Source organism: Branchiostoma belcheri, unplaced genomic scaffold (genome assembly GCF_001625305.1).
Source record: "Branchiostoma belcheri isolate BF01 breed outbred unplaced genomic scaffold, Haploidv18h27 scaffold319, whole genome shotgun sequence".
Taxonomy (NCBI): Eukaryota; Metazoa; Chordata; class Leptocardii; order Amphioxiformes; family Branchiostomatidae; genus Branchiostoma; species Branchiostoma belcheri.
This window is the reverse complement of record NW_017803931.1, coordinates 100,874-121,825: the sequence shown is the minus strand read 5'-3', so window position 1 is coordinate 121,825 and position 20,952 is coordinate 100,874. Positions and strand designations below refer to the sequence as shown.

General features: G+C 40.3%; 1 protein-coding gene across 1 annotated transcript in view; it reads left to right on the top strand.

Moving 5' to 3' along the window:
- LOC109474771 (E3 ubiquitin-protein ligase RNF213-like) overlaps positions 1-20,952 on the top strand; it is a 122,127-nt gene that overhangs the window by 15,389 nt on the left and 85,786 nt on the right. Inside the window, 11 exon segments of the mRNA XM_019775133.1 lie at positions 3,981-4,078; positions 4,415-4,606; positions 5,796-6,010; positions 7,383-7,684; positions 8,249-8,508; positions 9,034-9,255; positions 11,164-11,383; positions 12,601-12,686; positions 15,054-15,363; positions 15,754-15,852; positions 18,715-18,831. Coding sequence (XP_019630692.1) covers positions 3,981-4,078; positions 4,415-4,606; positions 5,796-6,010; positions 7,383-7,684; positions 8,249-8,508; positions 9,034-9,255; positions 11,164-11,383; positions 12,601-12,686; positions 15,054-15,363; positions 15,754-15,852; positions 18,715-18,831 — 2,121 coding nt within the window.

Below are 20,952 nucleotides of genomic sequence, written 5' to 3'. Positions count from 1 at the left end.
TATAACACACATCTAAATTATATAACAAACCGTTACAGTCAGTCCTCTATCTTCCCGTCCGCTGGCCACTGTTCCTGTGCATCTTTCCTGATTTCAAGGACCCACATATTGAGTCTAAGTTGGCATCAATCAGTTCTTCTATGACAAAGTCTGACACACCATTGTCTAAAATTGTATGCCCTTTAGTGTGATGATTTTACCTGTTCTATCAGAGTTCATATGAGTTCACCGCAACTTCGGAACAGAACTGGCATTCCATTTGTGGTTATTTTGGGCCAAAAGAATAGAACAAGCTTCCATTTGAAGTCATCTGAGGTCATTTGGAGATGTACGAGGGCCTGCATGCCTTTTTCCGTTAAGCGTTATGGGCTATTTTTTAAAATTCACCGTAAATCGTTGCTGGCTCGCTCTAATTCAACGTTAAGAAGCGTTATTAGTATATTCATCGTGAAGCGTTCTTTGTCATTTTATTTCTACGTAAAGCGTTGTTTGTCATCCTAAATTTAGCGTTAAGCGTTAATGAATAATTCTTCGTTACGCCTAAACCTTGAAGGCTTCGTAGTCAAAACGTCAAACAGTTCTCGGAGCGTCCGCTTGTGGCTTCAGCATTCAAGCCAGACACGTACCCCATGACGGATGATGTATACCATAGAACAGCCCCACCCGTTCCTAGAACCAGAACCCTTCGCAAATCATTGCAAACAAATGCTGCGATGGGCACGAGAATCTCGTCCGAAGATGGCCATTGCCTATAGCGCTCATTGGACGAACTTCAGGGATATTCTGTCACATATGGAGGGCTCTGTGGAGGGCTGAACCCTATTGACCTTGTTCTCGTGGCATTTCCTATGTACCAATGTTGTGTCTAATTTTGCCTATATCAAAAGGCAGGAAAATGCGTCATTGAAGGTTTAGAAATACAAAATTCCCCTGAGGAGAATGCCCCCGGACCCCCCCCCCTACATTGACCCCCTTCGACTCTAGCCAGACTCTGCAAACTCATCTAAAGTTACGTTCTTCAAACCTTTGCTTATTTTTTGTCTCAATGTCAAAGGGCAATCAACTGCAGTGCCTCAGCACAAAAGACACTTTCGCGCAAAGGCTGATGGGAGATATTGTCAGTTGGCAGGTGTAACGTTACAGGTAAATATAGCCTTGGAATAAGAAGTGCCATTAAGGCTAGACCGAACGGTGTGAGAGACGCCTGGTTTTGGAACGAAATAACGTTGATACGACTGAACCGGCCGGTCTACTACGGTAAGAGAAATACTAAGATTCTACGAACTAAACCTAAATGTAATTGTAATCTAGATAACACAAACTGTACGTGTGCGTGTTCATGCATATGGTTCAGTGAACTTTGATGAAGGTTAGATATCCAGGTAAACGATACTCATAGACAATTCGAACGGTACTGCTGGATAAAGTTGGAAACTTTAAAGTGATCGTAATTCAGTTTTAACTCACTGAAAAGCTACTCTTCCACTGGTCTTGACACTGGGACTACAGACGCCATGTACAAAATTTACAGATTCACTGCACAGGGAACGTTCCCCTACATGTAGCTAGCTCTTTTCGACAGGCAAAATGAACAGTGGACGTACCACTGAGTGGCAAAACTGGATTTTCAAAGTCAATTTTCTGGTAATTCTTTTCATGTAGTATGTAGTAAGTTGAATCCTATCCCAAATTACATATCTCTGGGGTAAAAGTGTGCTTGTTTTGTACCGTAGGCTGTCGCTGCTCGTTACAGCTACATTGTATTCATGGCGTTACCCGTAAATAAGAGGCGCGTCACGTAGCTTGTTTTGGGGCTATTTCAAATGCTTAGAATTTGAAATGATGACGAAAATGTGTTCAGAAATGACAGTAAATGTCAATATCAGACAGGTGTCCTCATCCTGAGTTTTTTTGTTTTGATTTGCCGCCCTAAAATAGAATTTGATGCCTTTAATCATGTCACGTTTACGGTAACGTCGGTGACAATAGTGATATCATAGAGTGCACCATGATTAATAATTCATCATTTCGAATTAGATATGATTCAATTCAGAAATATAATGAGGAGTCACAAGCTCAATAAGCTGTCTCTCCTGTTGCTGTTTGCGACGGCTGGGAACACAGGGAACACTAGTGTGAAGTACCTTTAAATTTAATGCGTGCTTCATAAAGTACACTTAGTTTTGTCAGCGATCACTTTTTCTCACAAATTTAGATACCATATCAAGTGAAGCTCGAATAAAAATGGCTGTCAATTTACCGTTAAGCGTTACTGACCTCCTGAATTTACCGTTAAGCGTTATCGGCCCTGCTGAATTTATCGTTAACCGTTGCCAGGACCTCCCCATGTAGACCCTCATGTACTTACTAGTGGGGGTGGCGCAAAATATGTTTTCTTGTCTTTCCCTCAAAATTCACATACATGGTATTGACATGGTCTTTATTACCTTGGCCAAGACGGTTTCCTGGCCGTGTGTCTGTGGGTGTGTCTGTCTGTGTGTCTGTCAACAGCATAACTCGAGAAAGCTTAGATGGATTATCTTGATATTTGGTAGGTAAGTCTAGGTCTTAATGAGACCTGGAAATGATTAGATTTTGGACCCCCTAGCGGCTTGTTATGGTACTCCAGCTAAACTTCCGGTTTTGATATCTCATGATCTAGACATGCTGGGGTGACGAAATTTGGATGGTAGGTAGCTCTCATGCTGGGGAAGAAGTGACATGAGTTTGGGCCCCCTAGCGGCTTACTCAGGAACTGCAGGGCTATCTGTTTGAAAATATTCAAAAGAGGATAACTCAAGAACCGGTGGACAGATCGTCGTGATTTTTGGTATGTAGGTAGCTCAAGTGACGCTTGACATAATTATGCAACAATTATGCAAATCTGAATCTAATTTACATAACTAATGGAGAAATTCTATAAATCAACTGCATTACATTATAGGACTATTCAAGCTTGTGACATATGTAATTGAGAACGAGAGAAACACAGGCAGATATTGATTATGTAAATTAAAATCTAATTTGCATAATTAATGAGAAAATGTTATAATTCCATAATGCTAACTGCCTGGAATTTCATACTTGGGGTATTTGAAAGTTAAGTGAAGGTGAACATCATTAAACAAAACTTATTCAAATAAGGTCCTCATTTGCATAATTTATGAGGAAATGATAGAATGGCTTTCTTTGCTAAGATACATTGTAAGGCTGTCTTTTGATGGAGAATATGATCAACTATATATTACAATATTATAATACAATATTATAATATAAATAAAATACAAATGAGGATTTTATTTGTATAATCAGAAGGAATCATCTTTGTCAGTCATAAAGATTAACATCATTTGGCGAAGGTATGAGATCGTTTTGTTATGTATTGCTAAATAAAGTGGGTGATGACAAGACGGTAAACATTTCTATTCAACAAGGAAACGTGCTACAAATGTCAGCAAAAAGAGTCCACTCCTCTGCAAATGGTTTGCTCCGGGCCATGCTTTATTGTGCAACAAAGCACACTTGTGAGAATAAAACACACCTGGCAATACTTGTATCATGCTAACTGTGACATTATGGCGTCATAATCAATATGGAATGGGGGCTTCTGATTGGTCAATGCTCTTTAATTAATGGGTTGTTTGTATTTTAGTCACATTGAAATTTGTTATAACTGAAATAATACCTGGCACAATCTTTTAAGTTACTGAAGTCAATATTGTAGCCTATGTGTTTGTCTCTTCCCCTTGATTTTTATCTGAAATGTTACTTTTTTTTGAGAGAGAAAACAATTTTAGGAAAAAAAAGTCACCCTTTGCATCTGTTACTGTAACAACACTTTCGCTTATTTTCTATTACAAGTAGTATCAGTGGGTATTAATCTGATCAAAATATTTCACAAAGCAAGTACATGGTGTTTTTTTCTATATAATATATAGAAAAAAACACCATGTACTTGCTTTGTATGGTTATACACTCAGGATGACCCAGTAAAAACGAGAAAACAGAAGAAGGCGGAACGTAAGAACAGAAAGAGACGAGAAGCTGGAGACATGACAAAGAAAGAACAGGAAAATCAGTGAGTACAGTCTCAGGACCAGAAAACCTTTGGTGTACAATTTTGTTCTTATTGTTACTTTTATTTACAACTTTCGTAATTGCTGTCATATGACTGTAACCTTTGATAGCTTGGTCACGCCGCGACCAAACTTCACACAGTTTTAGTTGTACTTGAAACACATTGAAACATCCATCGTTATATTCTACAAGATGAGAGCCAATTGCAAGCCCATACGAGTTACTTTCAAAGTACTATTAATTTGTCCGATTTTTTTTGCATATATTTGGATGTTTTCTTACTGGGGCGACTGTATGTGTTATACCCGGTACATTCCAAATTATATCTCCTCTCCAGGTCCCCACCCAGTAAGACTTTACACCAACCGGAACTGACTGGCCAGGATGAAGGAGGATCAACAATGACCTTGCACTTCCATGTCCTTGTCTCCCCTGACTTCAAAATGAAGCCAGAGCTCGAGGTGGAGAGGGTTCATGTCAAAAGTGACATAGTTGCCTGGAAGAGCCTTGCTGTGCTTGAAATTACACGGTAAGTAACTGTCAATTTTCTGACTCAAGAAATATCATAATTACCTTCGCCAAGAAGGTTATGTTTTCAGAGGCGTTCGTGTATGTGTGTGTGTGTGTGTCTGTCTGTCTGTAAACACGATAACTTGAGAAGGCCTTGATGGATTGTCTTGATGCTTGGTAGGTGGGTAGGTCTTGATGAGACCTCAAAATGATTAGATTTTGGACCCCCTAGCGGCTTGTTATAGTACTGCAGCTGAACTTCCGGTTTTGATATCTCATGATCTAGACATGCTATGGTGATGAAATTTGGATGGTAGGTAGCTCTTGTGCTGGGGAAGAAGTGACGTGAGTTTGGGCCCCCTAGCGGCTTGCTCTGGAACTGCAGGGATATATTCTTGAAAATATTCAAAAGGGGATAACTCAAGAACCGGTTGACGGATCGTCATGATTTTTGGTATGTAGGTAGCTTACGCGATGCTTAATATAATTATGTGACAATTATGCAAATATGGATGTAATTTGCATAATTTATGGGGAAATTCTATAAATCAGCTGCATTCCATGATAGGACAATTGAAGCTTGTGACATTGGTAATTGACAACGAGAGAAACACAGGCAGATATTGCTTATGTTAATAATGACTTAATTTGCATAATTAATGAGAAAATTTTATAATTATGTAATGATAACTGCCTGGAATTTCATACTTGTGGTATTTGAAAGTTAAGTTGAGGTGAACATCATTAAACATAATTTATTCAAATCAGGACCTCATTTGCATAATTTATTAGGAAAAACTAGAATGCATTGTTTGTTAATATAAGACTGCCTTTTGGTTTAGATTATGATAAAATGATATAATTCATGAAAATTAGGTTCCTATTTGTTAAATCAGGGGGGAATAATCTAATGTATAATTTGTCAGTCATAAAGATTAACATCATTTGGCGAAGGTATGAGATCGGGGAACTCTAGTTGATATAAGAATTGATAAAATCATTCAACACTGTATTTCACAATTTCAGTATACCATACTATGCACACATTCTACCGCAATGATTTCATTTAGAATTGCTGGACATTTTCTAAATGATACACAATGTCATACAAGTTTCCCATGTAATTAAACAATAATTTCCTGCATTTCCCTTAGAAAAGTATTGAAATTATGCATGTTTAGATTCTCTGACCCTTACTTTTTCTACAGGAATCTGAAAGATGGTTATCTGGTAGCAGAAGGCAAATGCAGTATGAATCCTAAGAAGATAAGCAACAAAGATGTGCACTTCAAGTATGCCGTTGTAAAACAAGAAGAGAAACCTGAGAAACGTGTGAAGTGGGAATTCATCCACTGTCACATGAGCAAAAGTTTGATTTTCAACAGATGCTTCAAGCTTACACCTGAAGAGTGCCAAGCAGGAGGTAAGTGTTTATTATATGTGGGGCCGCTCGTTTTAGCATGTTAAAATTTTATACTACATGTAGGTATTCCAGCATACACACTTATAATTATAATTGAGAGCTCAAGATGTGTCAACGGGTACATTTGGTTTAAAATTTATAATTGTCTTCGTCAGAAAGACTATGGAATTGTCTTGCCGTATTGTGGGTGACTGTGGATTTAGCGGAATAACTCTTGAAGGCATGATTCGACGTCCATGATTTTTGGCAGGCAGATTACCATTGTTGAGGCCAACGTCAGGGGCACGTTTGGGCTTCGTAGGGGTCCCTATGTCACTGCAGTGGACCTTTTGTGTTTGTCACTTGTTAGCAAAATAAAAAAAAAAAAGTCAGAGTATATTTAAATGAATGTTCATGATTTTAGGTAGGCAAGCCACCATTGTAGAGGCCAAAGTCAAGTTCAAAAGCGGGCCTCGCGGGGGGTCCCAATGTCACTGCAGTGGACCTTTTGTGTTAGATTATAATGATTTACCCCCACCAACCTCTGCATTGATTCAGATGGCAGACAGCTGTTCTCTCCCCATCTGTTATCAATTGCTTACAATGGAGGGGCTGTCCTATAAATACTGTGGGGGAGGGAAAGTTGGACATGCCTCAGGCAGGTCATTCCCTAAATTGTAAGGCCAGATCAAGTAATTTTTATGGATGACGTCCACTGGAGACCTTAAATTTATTGCAAAAGCGCCATAAAATACATGAACGGAACGGCCAAAAAAAATGATTAAGATGCATAGATTTGGAGCATATTACTACATGTAACTGTGGAAATACAAAGGTTAGGACAAATTGAATAAAAGAACATAGTGTAACAACAAACGAAAACAGCAATAAATGTCCCCCTGTTCTGATTCTTTCCTTTCATCACATCTTCTCATTACATTTTGCGACACTATTGTGGCACTCTGATCATAATACAGAAGCAGAATTTTTGGTAACATTTTTTTCCAGTAACAGTACAAAATCAAATAACTTAGGGGGGGCCTAAAATGGTGACAGTGCATCTGTAAATCTGTGGCAAACCCTTTCGGGGTGTTCTGTAGAATAAAAAAAGGAGTTCCGAGATTCTTTTGTACTCTAGACCAAATTTATTTCTAGTATTAAAAAATGTTCGTCTATCTTAGAACAATGTCCCTCTGATGAAGACATGAGATCTCTGACCTCTAGTATTGATTATGTAGTCATAGAAAACAACTAGATGCTATAATAGAAAATTTGGAGGTATGTGTTTCTACCTTTCAAAACATCACTCATTGATGAATGTTCCACTAACTGTAAATCTGACCTGACTGTTGAATCTGTATAATCAAAAGTACTTCATTATCTGTTACTGTAGGTGAAGTGCACCTGTACCATGATACAATGCAAATGGAGCATGGATCTGGAGTTAAGGAAAAGGTTAAGACACTCATAGGTTGGACTAGTAGGGAGGAGAAAGTTGCCCATGATCGCCAGATTGCCCTCCACACATGGTTACCACAATGGAAAGGCTTCACATGTGATGAAGATGCTGAAGAGCAACCAGCATGTGATGTTATGAAGCATGTTGAGGATGTGTGCCGTTGGATGGAGAACAGCCCGATTTCGGCTGACTATCGTATTTGGAAGTGGGAGCTTGGAAAGTTTTCCATCACAAAAGTAAGAGTGTGTTTTCATTGATTCAGTCATTTGCTTTGTCCTTCTTATGGGAGTATTATGATAATTATAATATTTCTTTCCTTTCAGAATAACTTAATTGAATAATACATGTATACCTATTAGGCCATACCAATTTAATTTGTTGTTTCTTAGACTTTTCCAGAAAAAATATGAAGCAACAGGGCAAAATAAAATAAAAAAACAAGCCAAGACACCCCATGAAGGCCGGAAATGTTACAAAATGAGCCATGAAGTCAACATAGTACCAGGCTAGTTTATAATAAAACAGACATAGATTTTAACTTTTGATGAAACAAAGTTACATTGAAAAACTTTAACAACTACAATGTAGGAAGAATAGGACTTTCTTCAACCGTTGGGGCCAAAATATGTCTTTCATTTATATAATGGATTATGCATTTTGTATCTTTTTTTTTTGCAAATCAGAAAAAAATGGACAGGGCGAAACCCAGACCAAAAAATTAAATTGGTGTGGCCTAAGCATGAAATAATTTTAGTAATACACTGTAACATATTTTAAGAAACAATAATACTTTATTACAGGTACTGATGGAGTACATCAGTCCGAAACTGGACCAACTGGAAAAGACGGAGCACAAGAAGGAGAGCCCAGAGGAAGCCCAGACACGAATTGTGTCTGCCCTCTCCCTGTGTTGGCTGGTGAACAGGTTCAGTCTCGCCCTGACTGAGAAACAGGTACACACCCTGTTTGAGGGGCTCCTCATCAGGCCTGATGTAAAGGACAAAAGTTGCCACGAAGTTGAGGCCTTTTCTCTTCACTTCTACCAGGATGGAAGGCTGAAGTAAGTGATGTTTAAGGATTTTGCTGAATTGTTCATTGTGCAAATTATCTTTCGTGTATCTAGTATGTGTTGAGCAATTGTCACATATAATTTTGTCGATGTGATAACAGTGCAAATTTGGGTTTTGACAAAATGATTTGTTTTCTAAGGCCACACCAATTTAATTTGTTGGTTCACAAATTCGCCCACTTCCGCCTTAGACTTAGTATACAAGGCCCAGGATTCATGATCAGTCTGGACATTTTGCAATCTTTTGAAAGCATTTTGTTTGCATTTTGAACTGCAAATTTGCAATCATCATTGAACCAAGGTTTGGTTGTTTTGGAAGGAATAAACATGTCCATATGGCCTTCCCTATTGTGTTGAGAGTTTAGTAACATGTAAACAAACAAATGTAAAGGATTCGAAGTGATGTACATGTACAATAACTGTACATGTACTCTTATTGGTGAACTTCCATATTACATCTATGATGTACAGCACTACTTTTGGAATATTTCAATTTCTTAAATTATCTTCCTGTAGGGAGGTCACAGATGCGGTAGTAAACCTCATCAACACTGCTATGTCAGGAAATGCATTGAAATCAAGGTGGCTGCTGGCCTTGCCTGTACTCCACTTTCTGAGGAATGAGTCGTCGCCTTTCAAACCAGTAGTGCCCACAACAGACTTCCAGAAAGCTTCGCCGGAATGGTTGGGATTAGAAGGACTGGAGTACAGACGATTCAAGGACGACATCAGAGATAGGTGAGAAAATGAAGTTTGTTACTGTGTTTCAAAGGTAATAATTCCAGGAAAATGATTTAATTTGCTTCTCCTTGACAATAAAAGGACCCTTATCCTAGTATACGTATCAGAGTCTCATCATCACAGTATAAGCCAATCTACAATATATACATTTTGTACATGTATACAACGACATGTGCATGTATATGTAGCACAGGCTCACCTAGAATGTGGAAGGCACAAGTTTAGCCACAGAGGTGTTTGTGTTGAATGACCTTCTCTGACATTGAAAACAGCTACAAACATTGCAACATTCAAGGCATATAATGAAATGAGCTGACCACTGACCTCGTTTTGCGACCTATCCAGAATATTGATTAGGAGTTATGGATTCATAATGATATGATAGCTTTGTTAACCCTTGTCCTGCGGGGCCCATATATATATATGGGTTGCACATACAGTACCATAAAGTATATAGTACCCTGTATATGTGCGATTTGGGGGTGTTTCTTGTGCAACGCATCACACCGCAGCGAAACGCAACGAATGTGGAAGTAACTACGCCGCCGCAGGGCAAAAAAAGTCAAGGGTCTGTGACTTGATTAAGACATGAAATTATTTGGAAATATTGTGGGAAAATAATATTTGGAAACAGGACAAGGGTTTAAGTTTGTGTAATGTACATGATGTATTTTGTGTAATATTTTTTATGTGTTGTGATTATGTAATGATTGTGTACACATTATGTCACAGCAAGTAAATTTTATGGATGACATCCTCCGCAGACTCCGAATCTAATGCGGTGGAAAAAAACATTAGGCGGGCCGAAAAGTCAAGATTCTGTACATACATGACACAATAAACTTTGTTAAACAAGAACACAAGAAATGTCAAGAAATGTAAGTTTACTGCCAACTATTACAAAATCCATTTCTCAATGAAACAACTTTGAAAAATAAAGTTTTCAATCATTGCAGAAATGGTTTTAACATAACATACAAAATAATAAACAAATGAAACTGAGGTTACAGTCATTTCTGTAAAACATTTTGTTCAGCAAGGTGGCTACAAATGACAGCAAGCACCTCTTTCTTCTTCTCGTAGAAACCCAGAAAACTTGCCAAAAGTTATCAAAATGGCAATTTGTTGTCTTTTATGTGGTTCTATCTAAACTTCACGACCATCTTACTTGAGCGGTAACAAAGGTTACAGAACTTGGCGACAGGTACATGATTGTATGAACCACCTTGCATAATGTACAAGAATAGTGACGGGAGCGATCTGACTTGATCTTTCAGAGGACCTGGCCATATCCGGCTTCACTAGACAGCAAACTACATGTTGTATTGTCGTAATTAAATAGCTATAAGTATATTTTAGGTTGCTTTTTAAAGTTTTGGAGGGAGAAATATTAATCCAACCTGCTGACATAATTTCTTACACAGTCATCAATCAAACCTAGTGCTGTTGTTAGTGTAGTGGGAAAGTGAAGAAAGCATTATACTAGTATGAGGTCTGTGATTTGGGTCATAATTATAATATATAAGTTATTTTAAAAGCATTTTGCAAATTTGAATGAGAATGAGTGCAAAGTAGAAGTTAGACAAAACATTAAACCAGAGCCTTGTCCAGTGAGTGTCTCATCTCTCTTCATAGTTATCTGCCATCCACCTTCCGGCATGGCAACAGACATCTTTGCCCATTTTTTGGCACGTTGACCACTGTCTGGGGGCAACAAAAGTTCTTGTTTTTTTCTCTCCAAAATCAGGCAAAAATTAATGCGCACGCTGATGTCATCCATAAAAATTACTTGCCCTGGCCTTGTGCATGTCTTACTGGGCCCCATGAGTGTCATACACTGAGATGGGCCACCCTGGCTAAATAAAACTGAAATAGATATTAAATAAATAGATGTGTTTCCTTTAGTTCCACAGAGAACTCACTGCTCCTTGCAGTAATGAAAGAGCTTGACCCTGCCTTGTTTGAAGCTGACAGGCTGCTTGAGCGATCATGTGCAGCCATTCTCACAAACAAGGAACTGTTGGACCTCCTGACACTGAAGCCAATCAGCCTGCCAACTCTGTGTGCAGCCATCGCTGTAAATGTTGCAACTGGGTATTCCCTATCACTCCAGGAAGATAGACAGGTAATAGGTTTTTTAATGGCATAATGGCATTGGAGTGTTCATACTGCTTATTATATAAGCAGCTACAATGTATGATTGTTTTAGCATTCGTTTTTAGATTAAGAGATGGACCTTGCAGACTATTGGTCTGTGCAGATTCAGAGAATAAACACATTGTCTCATCAAAATTGCCCATTATTATTACATCACTGTGACAGTACATTCATCCAGTACTAAGGTACAAAAATGTATCCTAGAAATAGACAATTTTTTCCTAATCAACCTAACTAATTATATAAAAGTAAATATTGGCCACAGCATGATAATATTAGTACTACATTTATCGGGTTGATGGAAAAAGGAGTCCAGTCCGATTGGCGGGAAAAGCAGTCCAGTCCAATTTTGGGGTGGAAAAAGCAGTCCGGTGGTTTCTACGAAATTCTACGAAAGACCAAGGTACAATTTTTTCTTGTGTGTGTACTTCTAGTTTCTATGGGTACTTCGAGTTTCTATGAGTACTTAGAGTTTCTATGAGTACTTAGAGTTTGTATGGGAACTTACAGTTTGTAACTTACATATCGTCATCATCATGCCACCGGATTATTACTTACATATAAGTAATAATAATTAGTCAAAAGGTGAAGCGGTCAACTGACGAAATTTCCAGGGCCGATCCTGCTTGCAAGTAGCCTGATTAAATCGCTTTACGGTTGCCAGCTGCCCAACATCCAGCCGGCCCCTGCTAAAGCCGCATATGGCAGACTTTGCATTACAAACGACAAGCATGTAAGTACCGGAAGTAAGAAAGAATCCCTTAATAATTAACTTTTGTTTATTGTGGATAGGTGACCTGTATGATTGTATAGAAACTACTTTTTGGTGGTCCCAAGAGGTGTAAATCGGTTGTCCGCTATTCCTTACCCAAGACTGCCTGAATTACGGGTTAAGGCGGCATACAGTGAGTCACATATATGCTAATTCAAGTTCCCATACAAACTCTAAGTAGTCATACTAACTCTAAGTACTCATAGAAACTCGAAGTCCCCATAGAAACTAGAAGTACACACAGAAGAAAAAATTGTACCTATGGTCTTTCGTAGAATTTTGTAGAAACCACCGGACTGCTTTCTCCACCCCAAAATCGGACTGGACTGCTTTTTCCGCCAATCGGACTGGACTCCTTTTTCCATTAACCCACATTTATCTGTATGTGACATCATTGTTTCTCCTATATTCAGGAGTTCCAGTCACTTCTTCAGGTTCTTGAGACAGCAACAGCACTTGCTGCTGGTAGTAGTGTCACTGATGATACTGCAGACAAAGGGTGAGCCCAGCTTCATTTCTCTCTCTCTCTCTCTCACTCTGTCCGGTTTAACGTCTGTTGTTCAGATGTGTATAAAATTATTAGCTAGTCCCGCGACCACATACCTCCATGACATGTTTAGTAGATTCGTAAAGTACTAAACATGACTTGTCAAAAACAAAGTAAAAAAATTAGTACAGTTTGCGCCGTGTGGCACCGCACGTCAACCTTGGACACAATGTAGGACACAATCATGTATTTTTTCCTGTGTAAATCATGATCAGGCCTTTGTAGCGTTTGGTATCAAAATGAACAGAGTGCTAAATATTTACCCCTCCATCATTATGATACTATTCATGGTTTCACAATCATTTTACATGTATTTGTAGAAAATTTGCAATGGAAATATCATTGCATCTATATTAGAAAAATAATGATTGTAACCGTTATGAATATAATGATTTATTTGTTTGCATGCACTTGCATATTGAATGTCTATACATGTACCTTCAGTAACTTATCAGACTGACTAAAACTAGTAAAAGAAGTTAAGATGCAAACGCACTGTATATATTGTGTAATACTTCTGTCATGCGCAGTAATAGGTCCAGAGGAATCACGTGATGATCTCAATCTATATAAGGGCAAGCGGACTAAGATCTATCTGTACTTAGCAGTCCAGAGGTTCTCCGTCCGCCAGACGGAGCCTAAACTGCTAAAAAGAAGGCCGCCATTACCTTTATGTTACTTTAGGCTCCAGACGGCAGTATCCCCATCACTCATTCCGGAGGACCGAGGACTGCGCATGATAAATAGGATACTGTACAGTACCTCCTCTTGCTTGTATTTATTTATTACAATTTTCAACATACATTGTACATGTACATGACTGTTGTACAATTTACATGGAGGGCACCACGTCAACAAGGTCATGTTCCATAGATTACAATTTACATACATTATTAACCCAATAATTTACATTATTTTTCAATGAAATGTGTCTGATATTTGGGTGAGAGCTCAAATCATTTAATTAGATGCATGTACAATGTAGCACAACCCCTGACCCTGCATGTGACCCAGTTGTACATAATATTATACATTTTGACACGACAGTAGTCGAGTGGTGTGGCTCCCTCAAGCGCATCTAAATATTTCCCACCCTCTCACACAGATGCTCATGTTTTGCAACTGTTGAAATTATTACCAAGCCCACTTCTTCTCCTTGTCTTTTCATATGCGTGAGTCCAGATATACTTATTATAGCCAGAAGACTTTGACCAATCAGAAGGCTCCATTTCCCAACTTTATTTATTTGCTCATCATTTAACAAATGTACAACAGCAGGGGGAGCAGAAGCGCATCCCCCTGAATTAGGTACAATTTGTCACATTATTTGAAGCATTAAACAGTATTCACATAGAAAAAATAATACATATAAACAACCATATATACAAAAGACACATATAAAAAATTATTTACAACATATATCCACAAAGTTGCTTTATCAGGCTATGCAAAGTCCAGTACTAGTGTGGGTTCAAGGCAGGTTGTTATAGAGTCTGATGGTGTAGTGCAGGAAGGACTGTTGCAGCCGTTTAGTTCTTGCATGGGAATTCCCATTGGCTATCGGGCCGTAACCTCAGAACTGGTCGGTTATTAGAATTATCAACCACGTTTTGGGCCATTGTACAGGGGACAGGTAGTAGTGATGTATAATGTATTAAAATGTAGTTTATTTTGAATAATTTATAAGAAAATAAAATGCAAGCAAAAAGATATATTGAAATTTAAACAAAAAAACTATTAAACGTAATATTTGGCACCCCCACTAAAAGTGATACTGTTCCTGACCAATGTCACATGGTCACCGAGGATGATTACCTAATAGTAATAGATGATCTATTTTTCTGTCCATGCCATCTTGCTTCATGTAACATACTGTAGAATGTGACAGTTTTTGTTGGCAACGGAGGAATGTTATGAAGGATAATGATAATAACGTTAATGCCCCACCTTATCCTTGGTGTGTATGGTGAGATATTTCCTGGTCAGGTACGCTCACTCTGTGGTTTATTTGGTGGTTATCGCACCTGACCAGGGATTATCTCATACACCTTGGGGCGGGGCATAACCCTTTAAGTTACTTATCGAGGTCTAGTAGCAAGGTATGTGGCACAGCCGCATGACAGTATCCACGAACAAGGCATTACATGTTGTATATCTTACAATAAAGTGTTGGTCAAGTGAGTGAAGCTTCCTTTTCAATGCAGCCACATCTGTCGGACTTGAAGCTCTTAAGCTCCCAACCCTCTAAGTCTAAACATCTACTAGTAGTTTATTGCTGCAGACTGTGATCATTTTAATGCTGATTTTCCCCTGCTGTAGGGATGATGCAACAAGAAAAGAGGAATGTCAAACCTTCTGCATTGCGAACAAGGTGTTGCTGAGCTGTTTGGATGTCTGCACAGACCTTGATCATCACCCGATCCTCATTGGTGCAGTACACCTGGCTGCTGCCTGTTTTTATAATCTTTGGACACTCCTGCACTCTGCAACAGAAGCCAAGGCACAAAACACGCTGACAAGTATGGAGAAACTCGTTAATGAGGCAACTTCCTTCATGATGACGTGGTTGGATAATCACCTGATTATGAAAATCTCAGTCTCCTCTTATGCGGATGGGGAAGAGAGTAAGGTAAATGACATTGTGCCATTCTTTAAGGTTATCAACTGTCATGTAAGAAATAGATGCCCATTTCAGTGTAATGTGGGTTGTTAGGCTGTGTTCCTGCCGAACATTGATGAAGGTAAGTTTTGATGACTTGTACATTATATGCCCATTGGGCTTTTTTCAGTACTACATAATGTATGTCACCAATCAGAAAATGATCCACCAGAAAACAAAGTAATAACAGGAATTTGTTTCATGGTAAGTGTGATTGAACAACTTTAGTCTTTTGATATTATGAACACTCAATACTTCAATAACAATAAATTATGTGCATATCTTGCTGTTGCCCACATCGTCATGAGGCAACATTTACTTGATGGCCATCATACTACAATTGTGATATTACTTTCTTAGGTATGGCAAGGTGTTCTCAGTGTAGACTGGGGAAAGGAAGAGGTGAACAGCTTCTGGAACGAAATCCTACTGGGGATGTTACATCAGCGGCTCCTTGCTGTGAGTTCTGTATGCTCTAGTAATTGGTAAATTTGCCTTAAGAACCTCTCTCATTCATCTCAAATGAGGAATATAAGTTGTTTGGTACTTTTGTAAATTGTAAGGAATCAATAATTTTGCTATCCAATAGAAAAGCAAAGTATTTACCAGTCTGAGAACAAATGATTGTGCACAACATTACTAGTCTAAGAGTGGTCCGTGGTTATCTTAAAGTTCCTGAAAGTGATACAGCTACATGTAGCAATCTCTAGACTACCCTGGATGCCAAACTAGTATCGGGCCGTTAGCCGTTTTCCTTCGGCAGCCGAGAGCCCTTCGCCCGCCTGCCTAAATTACCGCTACGGGGGAGTTGAGCCCGATGGGAGTTGGCTGGCCCTAGAACTAGTCTGGTGTCAAGTCCGGCCCCCCGGGCTAGACTCCCCCGTAGCGGTAATTTACACCAGCGGGCGAAGGGCTTTTGCGGCCCGGACAGCGAGTTTGGCATCCAGGGTATCTCTAGACACTCACATGTTTTGCGTTAAAAACATAATGTAGTTGCCTGTCTTTTTTGGCGACACCTCAGGGGGAGCCTAAAGGTTCAGTATTGTGTGCAGTTTGCAAGAATTCTAGGAATTGTACAGGAATTTTATCCACAGGCAGGGAATGTCCACAGGCATGTCTCACAGCTCTGGAATTTTGCTGACACACATCTATGCCCACATCCCTACTATTTTTAAATTTAATGAAATTCCTGGAAACCCTTGGGAAAATCTTCCTGTAGGAATGCCCTACTTTGCTTGGGGCAGCGGGCTTGTTCACTAAATACTCAGGGTACAGTAGGTGCTAATACATGTAGGAGTGATCTATTGAACTGTACAGTATACATGTACATGTATGTATACCTAATGTAATTCTCTACGTAATACCAAGTAATTCTGCCAGTGATGCACACAGGATTTTTAACTTCATGGTAATGATATAGAATTACCAGTGTTCAGATGCAAAGAAGCTGATGACTATCGATGTTTATTCGTATATTGCTGCCTGCTCCTCAGTCCTCTTGCATGTGATGCGTAGAGCTGACTAGCTTCGTCAGGGCCCGCCACTTTCCTCTGTCTTCAGCCAGCTGCTGTGTCTGGGGGAGCTGGATGTTGATGTTGCTTACTGTAGGTTACATCGTACAGCGTCCATCCATCTGGTATGTGGGGCCCCCCGCCGTCATCCTGCCCGTTCAGGGGCAAAGCTGCAAGGCACGATGCAGCAGGTTGTCCAGTCAGGTCTTGGAGTTCCTTGTTGCTGACATGTTCATGACAGCGGAAGCCAGTAATCTTCCGGAGGGCTCTGCTGTCGAATCCGTCTAGTCATGATTCCAGCGTGCTGTTCAGTGCCCAGGTTTCTGATCCGTACAGTAGGACCGTGCCTTCTCAATGGCCAGACGTAGTGCAGAAATATGGTCAGTGGTAGAGCGGTTCGGCATGAAGCCTGCCTGTTGTGGACGGCGCCTGCTCCTGATGGCAGGGAGGGTCCTTGACAGTAGGATACGGGTGAACAGCTTGCCCAGGATGGACAGTAAGGTAATGCCCCTGTGGTTGCTGCATACCAGCTGGTCTCCCTTCCTCTTCCAAAAAGGTAAGATGATACCCCATCTCCAGTCATCTGGAAGCTTCACTAGAATCCAGACGTGGTTAATTATCTGTGTGAGCCACTGGATCATGTGGTCACCACCTGCCTTCAGCATCTCCGCTGTGATGTTACACTGATCCCCGGAGCCGTCCCATTCTTCAGTTTCTTCAGAGCAGCCTTCACCTCATCTGGAGTAACAGGGGTGATAGGGCAGTCAGGGTTATTATAATTAGCGCAGGGTTATTATAATTAGCGCCATATGTCGCATTTGCAGCCTCGGTCAGAGTGGGGTCCTCTGCGACTGGAGGATGTTTTAGAAGCTGGCTTAAGTGTTCCGCTTCAGTGGAGATGATGCAGCGCTGTCCTCTCTGAGGAAACAGCGTTGTCGTGGGCCAGCTTTTGCCTGGCAATTAAAAGGAGACTGTAGATTTGGTCATTCCTTTCTGCCGCGGTTTCTAGATTTCCCGCCTGATCAGTCCTCTCACGGATGGAAGAGTTGCAGGCACCGTTGAGATGTCGGTACTCGTTTAGGTCACCCTGGTGACTGTCTATGATGTCAAGGGTTTCTCGTGGGATCCAAGGTTGTTTAGGGGAGGGTCTGCTCCTTCTTAATGTTTTCTTGGGCCGCTTAGGTTTTCTTAGGTTTCTGTGTTGAAGTGCTCCCAGTCTGGCAATGCATCTGAGGCTAAAGCAAATTTGTATCAGTTGGAGGTAGCACATATGTAGGTCTCTTGGATCATCGGGTCCTTGAGTCGAGAGGAGTCCAAGCAAACTTGCCTTTTGGTGGAAGGGTCGTTCTTGAGCTTGAGCTTCATGAGGGCGATCAACAGTCTGTGGTCTGTGTTGCCAAGCTGGGCGCCTCTGTAGACTTGGCAGTTGGTGCCGGTGATAACATTTTTAATAACGATAGGAAAGTAAATGTATGTAATTATGTATACCTTGTTACCTGTCTAGACAGATACAATGCAGTTAAAAATCAGTAGATTACTCCTACCCTCTCCTGAGAATTTGAAAGTAGGGCAGGTTTTCTCAGAGACTTGTGACCTAAATTGTTATAATTTGACATGTGACAGACCACGGTGAGGCTTCCCCAAAATCACGAAATCAATGTTGGCAGTGCCATGCAAACAAAAACCCTGACAACAACCACCATTGCCATTGTCAGTCTTGTTATTGTTCTGTAAATAGCATTATATTATAATTTCGTGATGACTGTATTAAGTTATTAACTGAAAATTATTCCCGGACCATTAACTCCAGATCACCTCAATGGAATGTGTGGAGCTGTTCTGTTCTCTGGACACCTCCACCTTCCCCCAGCACCTGGCACAGTGCTACAGCGATGCAGCTTTTGACGCAGTGGACAATATTGTTAAGGTACTCAATGATCTTCATACAGTTATTACCGTGAGATTATCAGAAGAACAACAGTTGATAAACAATTAATATTGGGAAGTTAGGAGGTACTTTCTAAAATATTTTCTAAAAGAAGGACAGATACAGTACCGTTCGCGTTATAGTTAACCGGGTACCCCGTTACTAACGAGTTAGATTTTCGTCAGAAAATGGTTAGAAAATCGTCAGTATTTGGTTAGATTTTCGTCAGAAAATGGTTAGAAAATCGTCAGAAATTATTTCTAACGCGTTACCGTTTGCGTTAATGTGATAGGGTCGGATTTCATGTTTGTTTTGCGCGCCGACAAGACAATAGCAATTTGCCACCTCCTGGGGCGTCCGCTAATGTGTTGCGATGTTGCCCCTTGAAAAATAACAGCACCAGAGGCAAGTGGACATGTGATTCGTAAAATAACTTTGTGGTTTATCCATGTGTCGACTGTGTGAAGCGACATGTGATTCGTAAAATAACTTTGTGGTTTATCCATGTGTCGACTGTGTGAAGCGAATTGTGCTATCTTTTAATGCTATTCTATAGTTATTTCTAGCGGAAAATTACGTTGTGTAATACAATGTATGTCAACAAAGTGTAGCAGTGGGCAGACGATGTCTTGTACATTTTGTACCAGCGGCGGCCTACCGCTCTCACAGGACGTCATGGGACGTGACGAAACAAGAAATATCTGCCGTAGAAGAAATATAAATCGGTAACTCATGCCTTAAATTCACGGCGGTTTTTGACACAAAAGAAAAATTATTATAATTTTTGTAAGGCGCGCGGCTTACTAGTAGTAGCGGCTTTAATACTCACGGTAAAATGATTGTAACGTTACCGTCACTCCCGGCGCAAGGACTCGGTTCGCCTCCTGAGGACTTTCCACAACCATGATGATATCATACTTAAATAAAGGAATATATAATAGATCTATCATGTTGAAATGATAATTGTAATACATGGTTCTATTTAATAGCGGTAGTTTTGTTTCGTATTTTGAGGGGGGAAACTGTCAAAAATCGAGGGAACGCAAACTGAGATCGGCTCACTTCCGGGTGCATAACGCCAAAATTTCTCGACGATTATATAAAAATGACCACTCATTTGCCGCCTACGGTAGCGTGTACATGGTAGTGCGATCATATCGTGCCAAAGTCAGCGTCAAACGTCAGAAAATCCCCGTAAAAATATAGTTGCAAAACACATTTCCCGCGCACTCAGGGCCGGTCGCCCTCGCCGCGGCCGCCCTGTGTGCAGCATGCTCATTATAATATGCAAGTAGCTACGCTCTGATTGGTTCACCTTAGATGACCTGCGCTGTGATTGGCTAGAACGAAGCCCGTTGCATGCTGGGGCGCCAGGGCGCGCGAAGTGCAGAGAGCTCGATCTCGAGAAAGCCACATTTACGCTGGTTTCTGCCTTATTTCTACGACTAATTAGCAACATCCTAGTGACGGAATGCGTACTCAAAAGAATTTTCGGGAAAAAAAATATATGTACATGTGGATTTGTGGTGCCTTTGGCGTAATTTTGTTGGTCACATACAACGTAATGTAACACGGAAGTGCATGGAGTCGGAGTCGCGGCACGGCTTTCATCCCACTCTAAACAAAACTCCAAGGACATAACAAAACTCCCCAAAACTGGTCAATAATTAGCCATAAAAATGTTGGTGGGCACGTGTAAATATGCTGCCTTTTTTCGAGTGTTATAGGAATTATTCGCGATGTTTTTGCACATCCCTAACGTTACCTCACGCCCGCCGCCTATTATGTACGGCGGACCGGGGCATTTATAACTTCAGATCATCTAGGATTGCATATTCGGTGGTAAAATAAGTAAACAAACAGAGAAAAACAGCAAAATAAAGTTGACAAACAATAGAAACGCTTGCCTGGGCAACAGTGACAAAAGAAAATGTCGATCTAATTGATGCGCCGGTGATCGTTAAACGTTTTAAACGTTACTGTTATATAGTAAAATGCGGCTAGATCAACGTTCCTTCCGCTGTTCCAGCGGTGTGTATCGGTAATTTCCCGCCCAGCATGAGGTAAATTAGTACTCCTCCCACGATTCCTGTGATGTTACCGCGCCTGCATATGAATGGA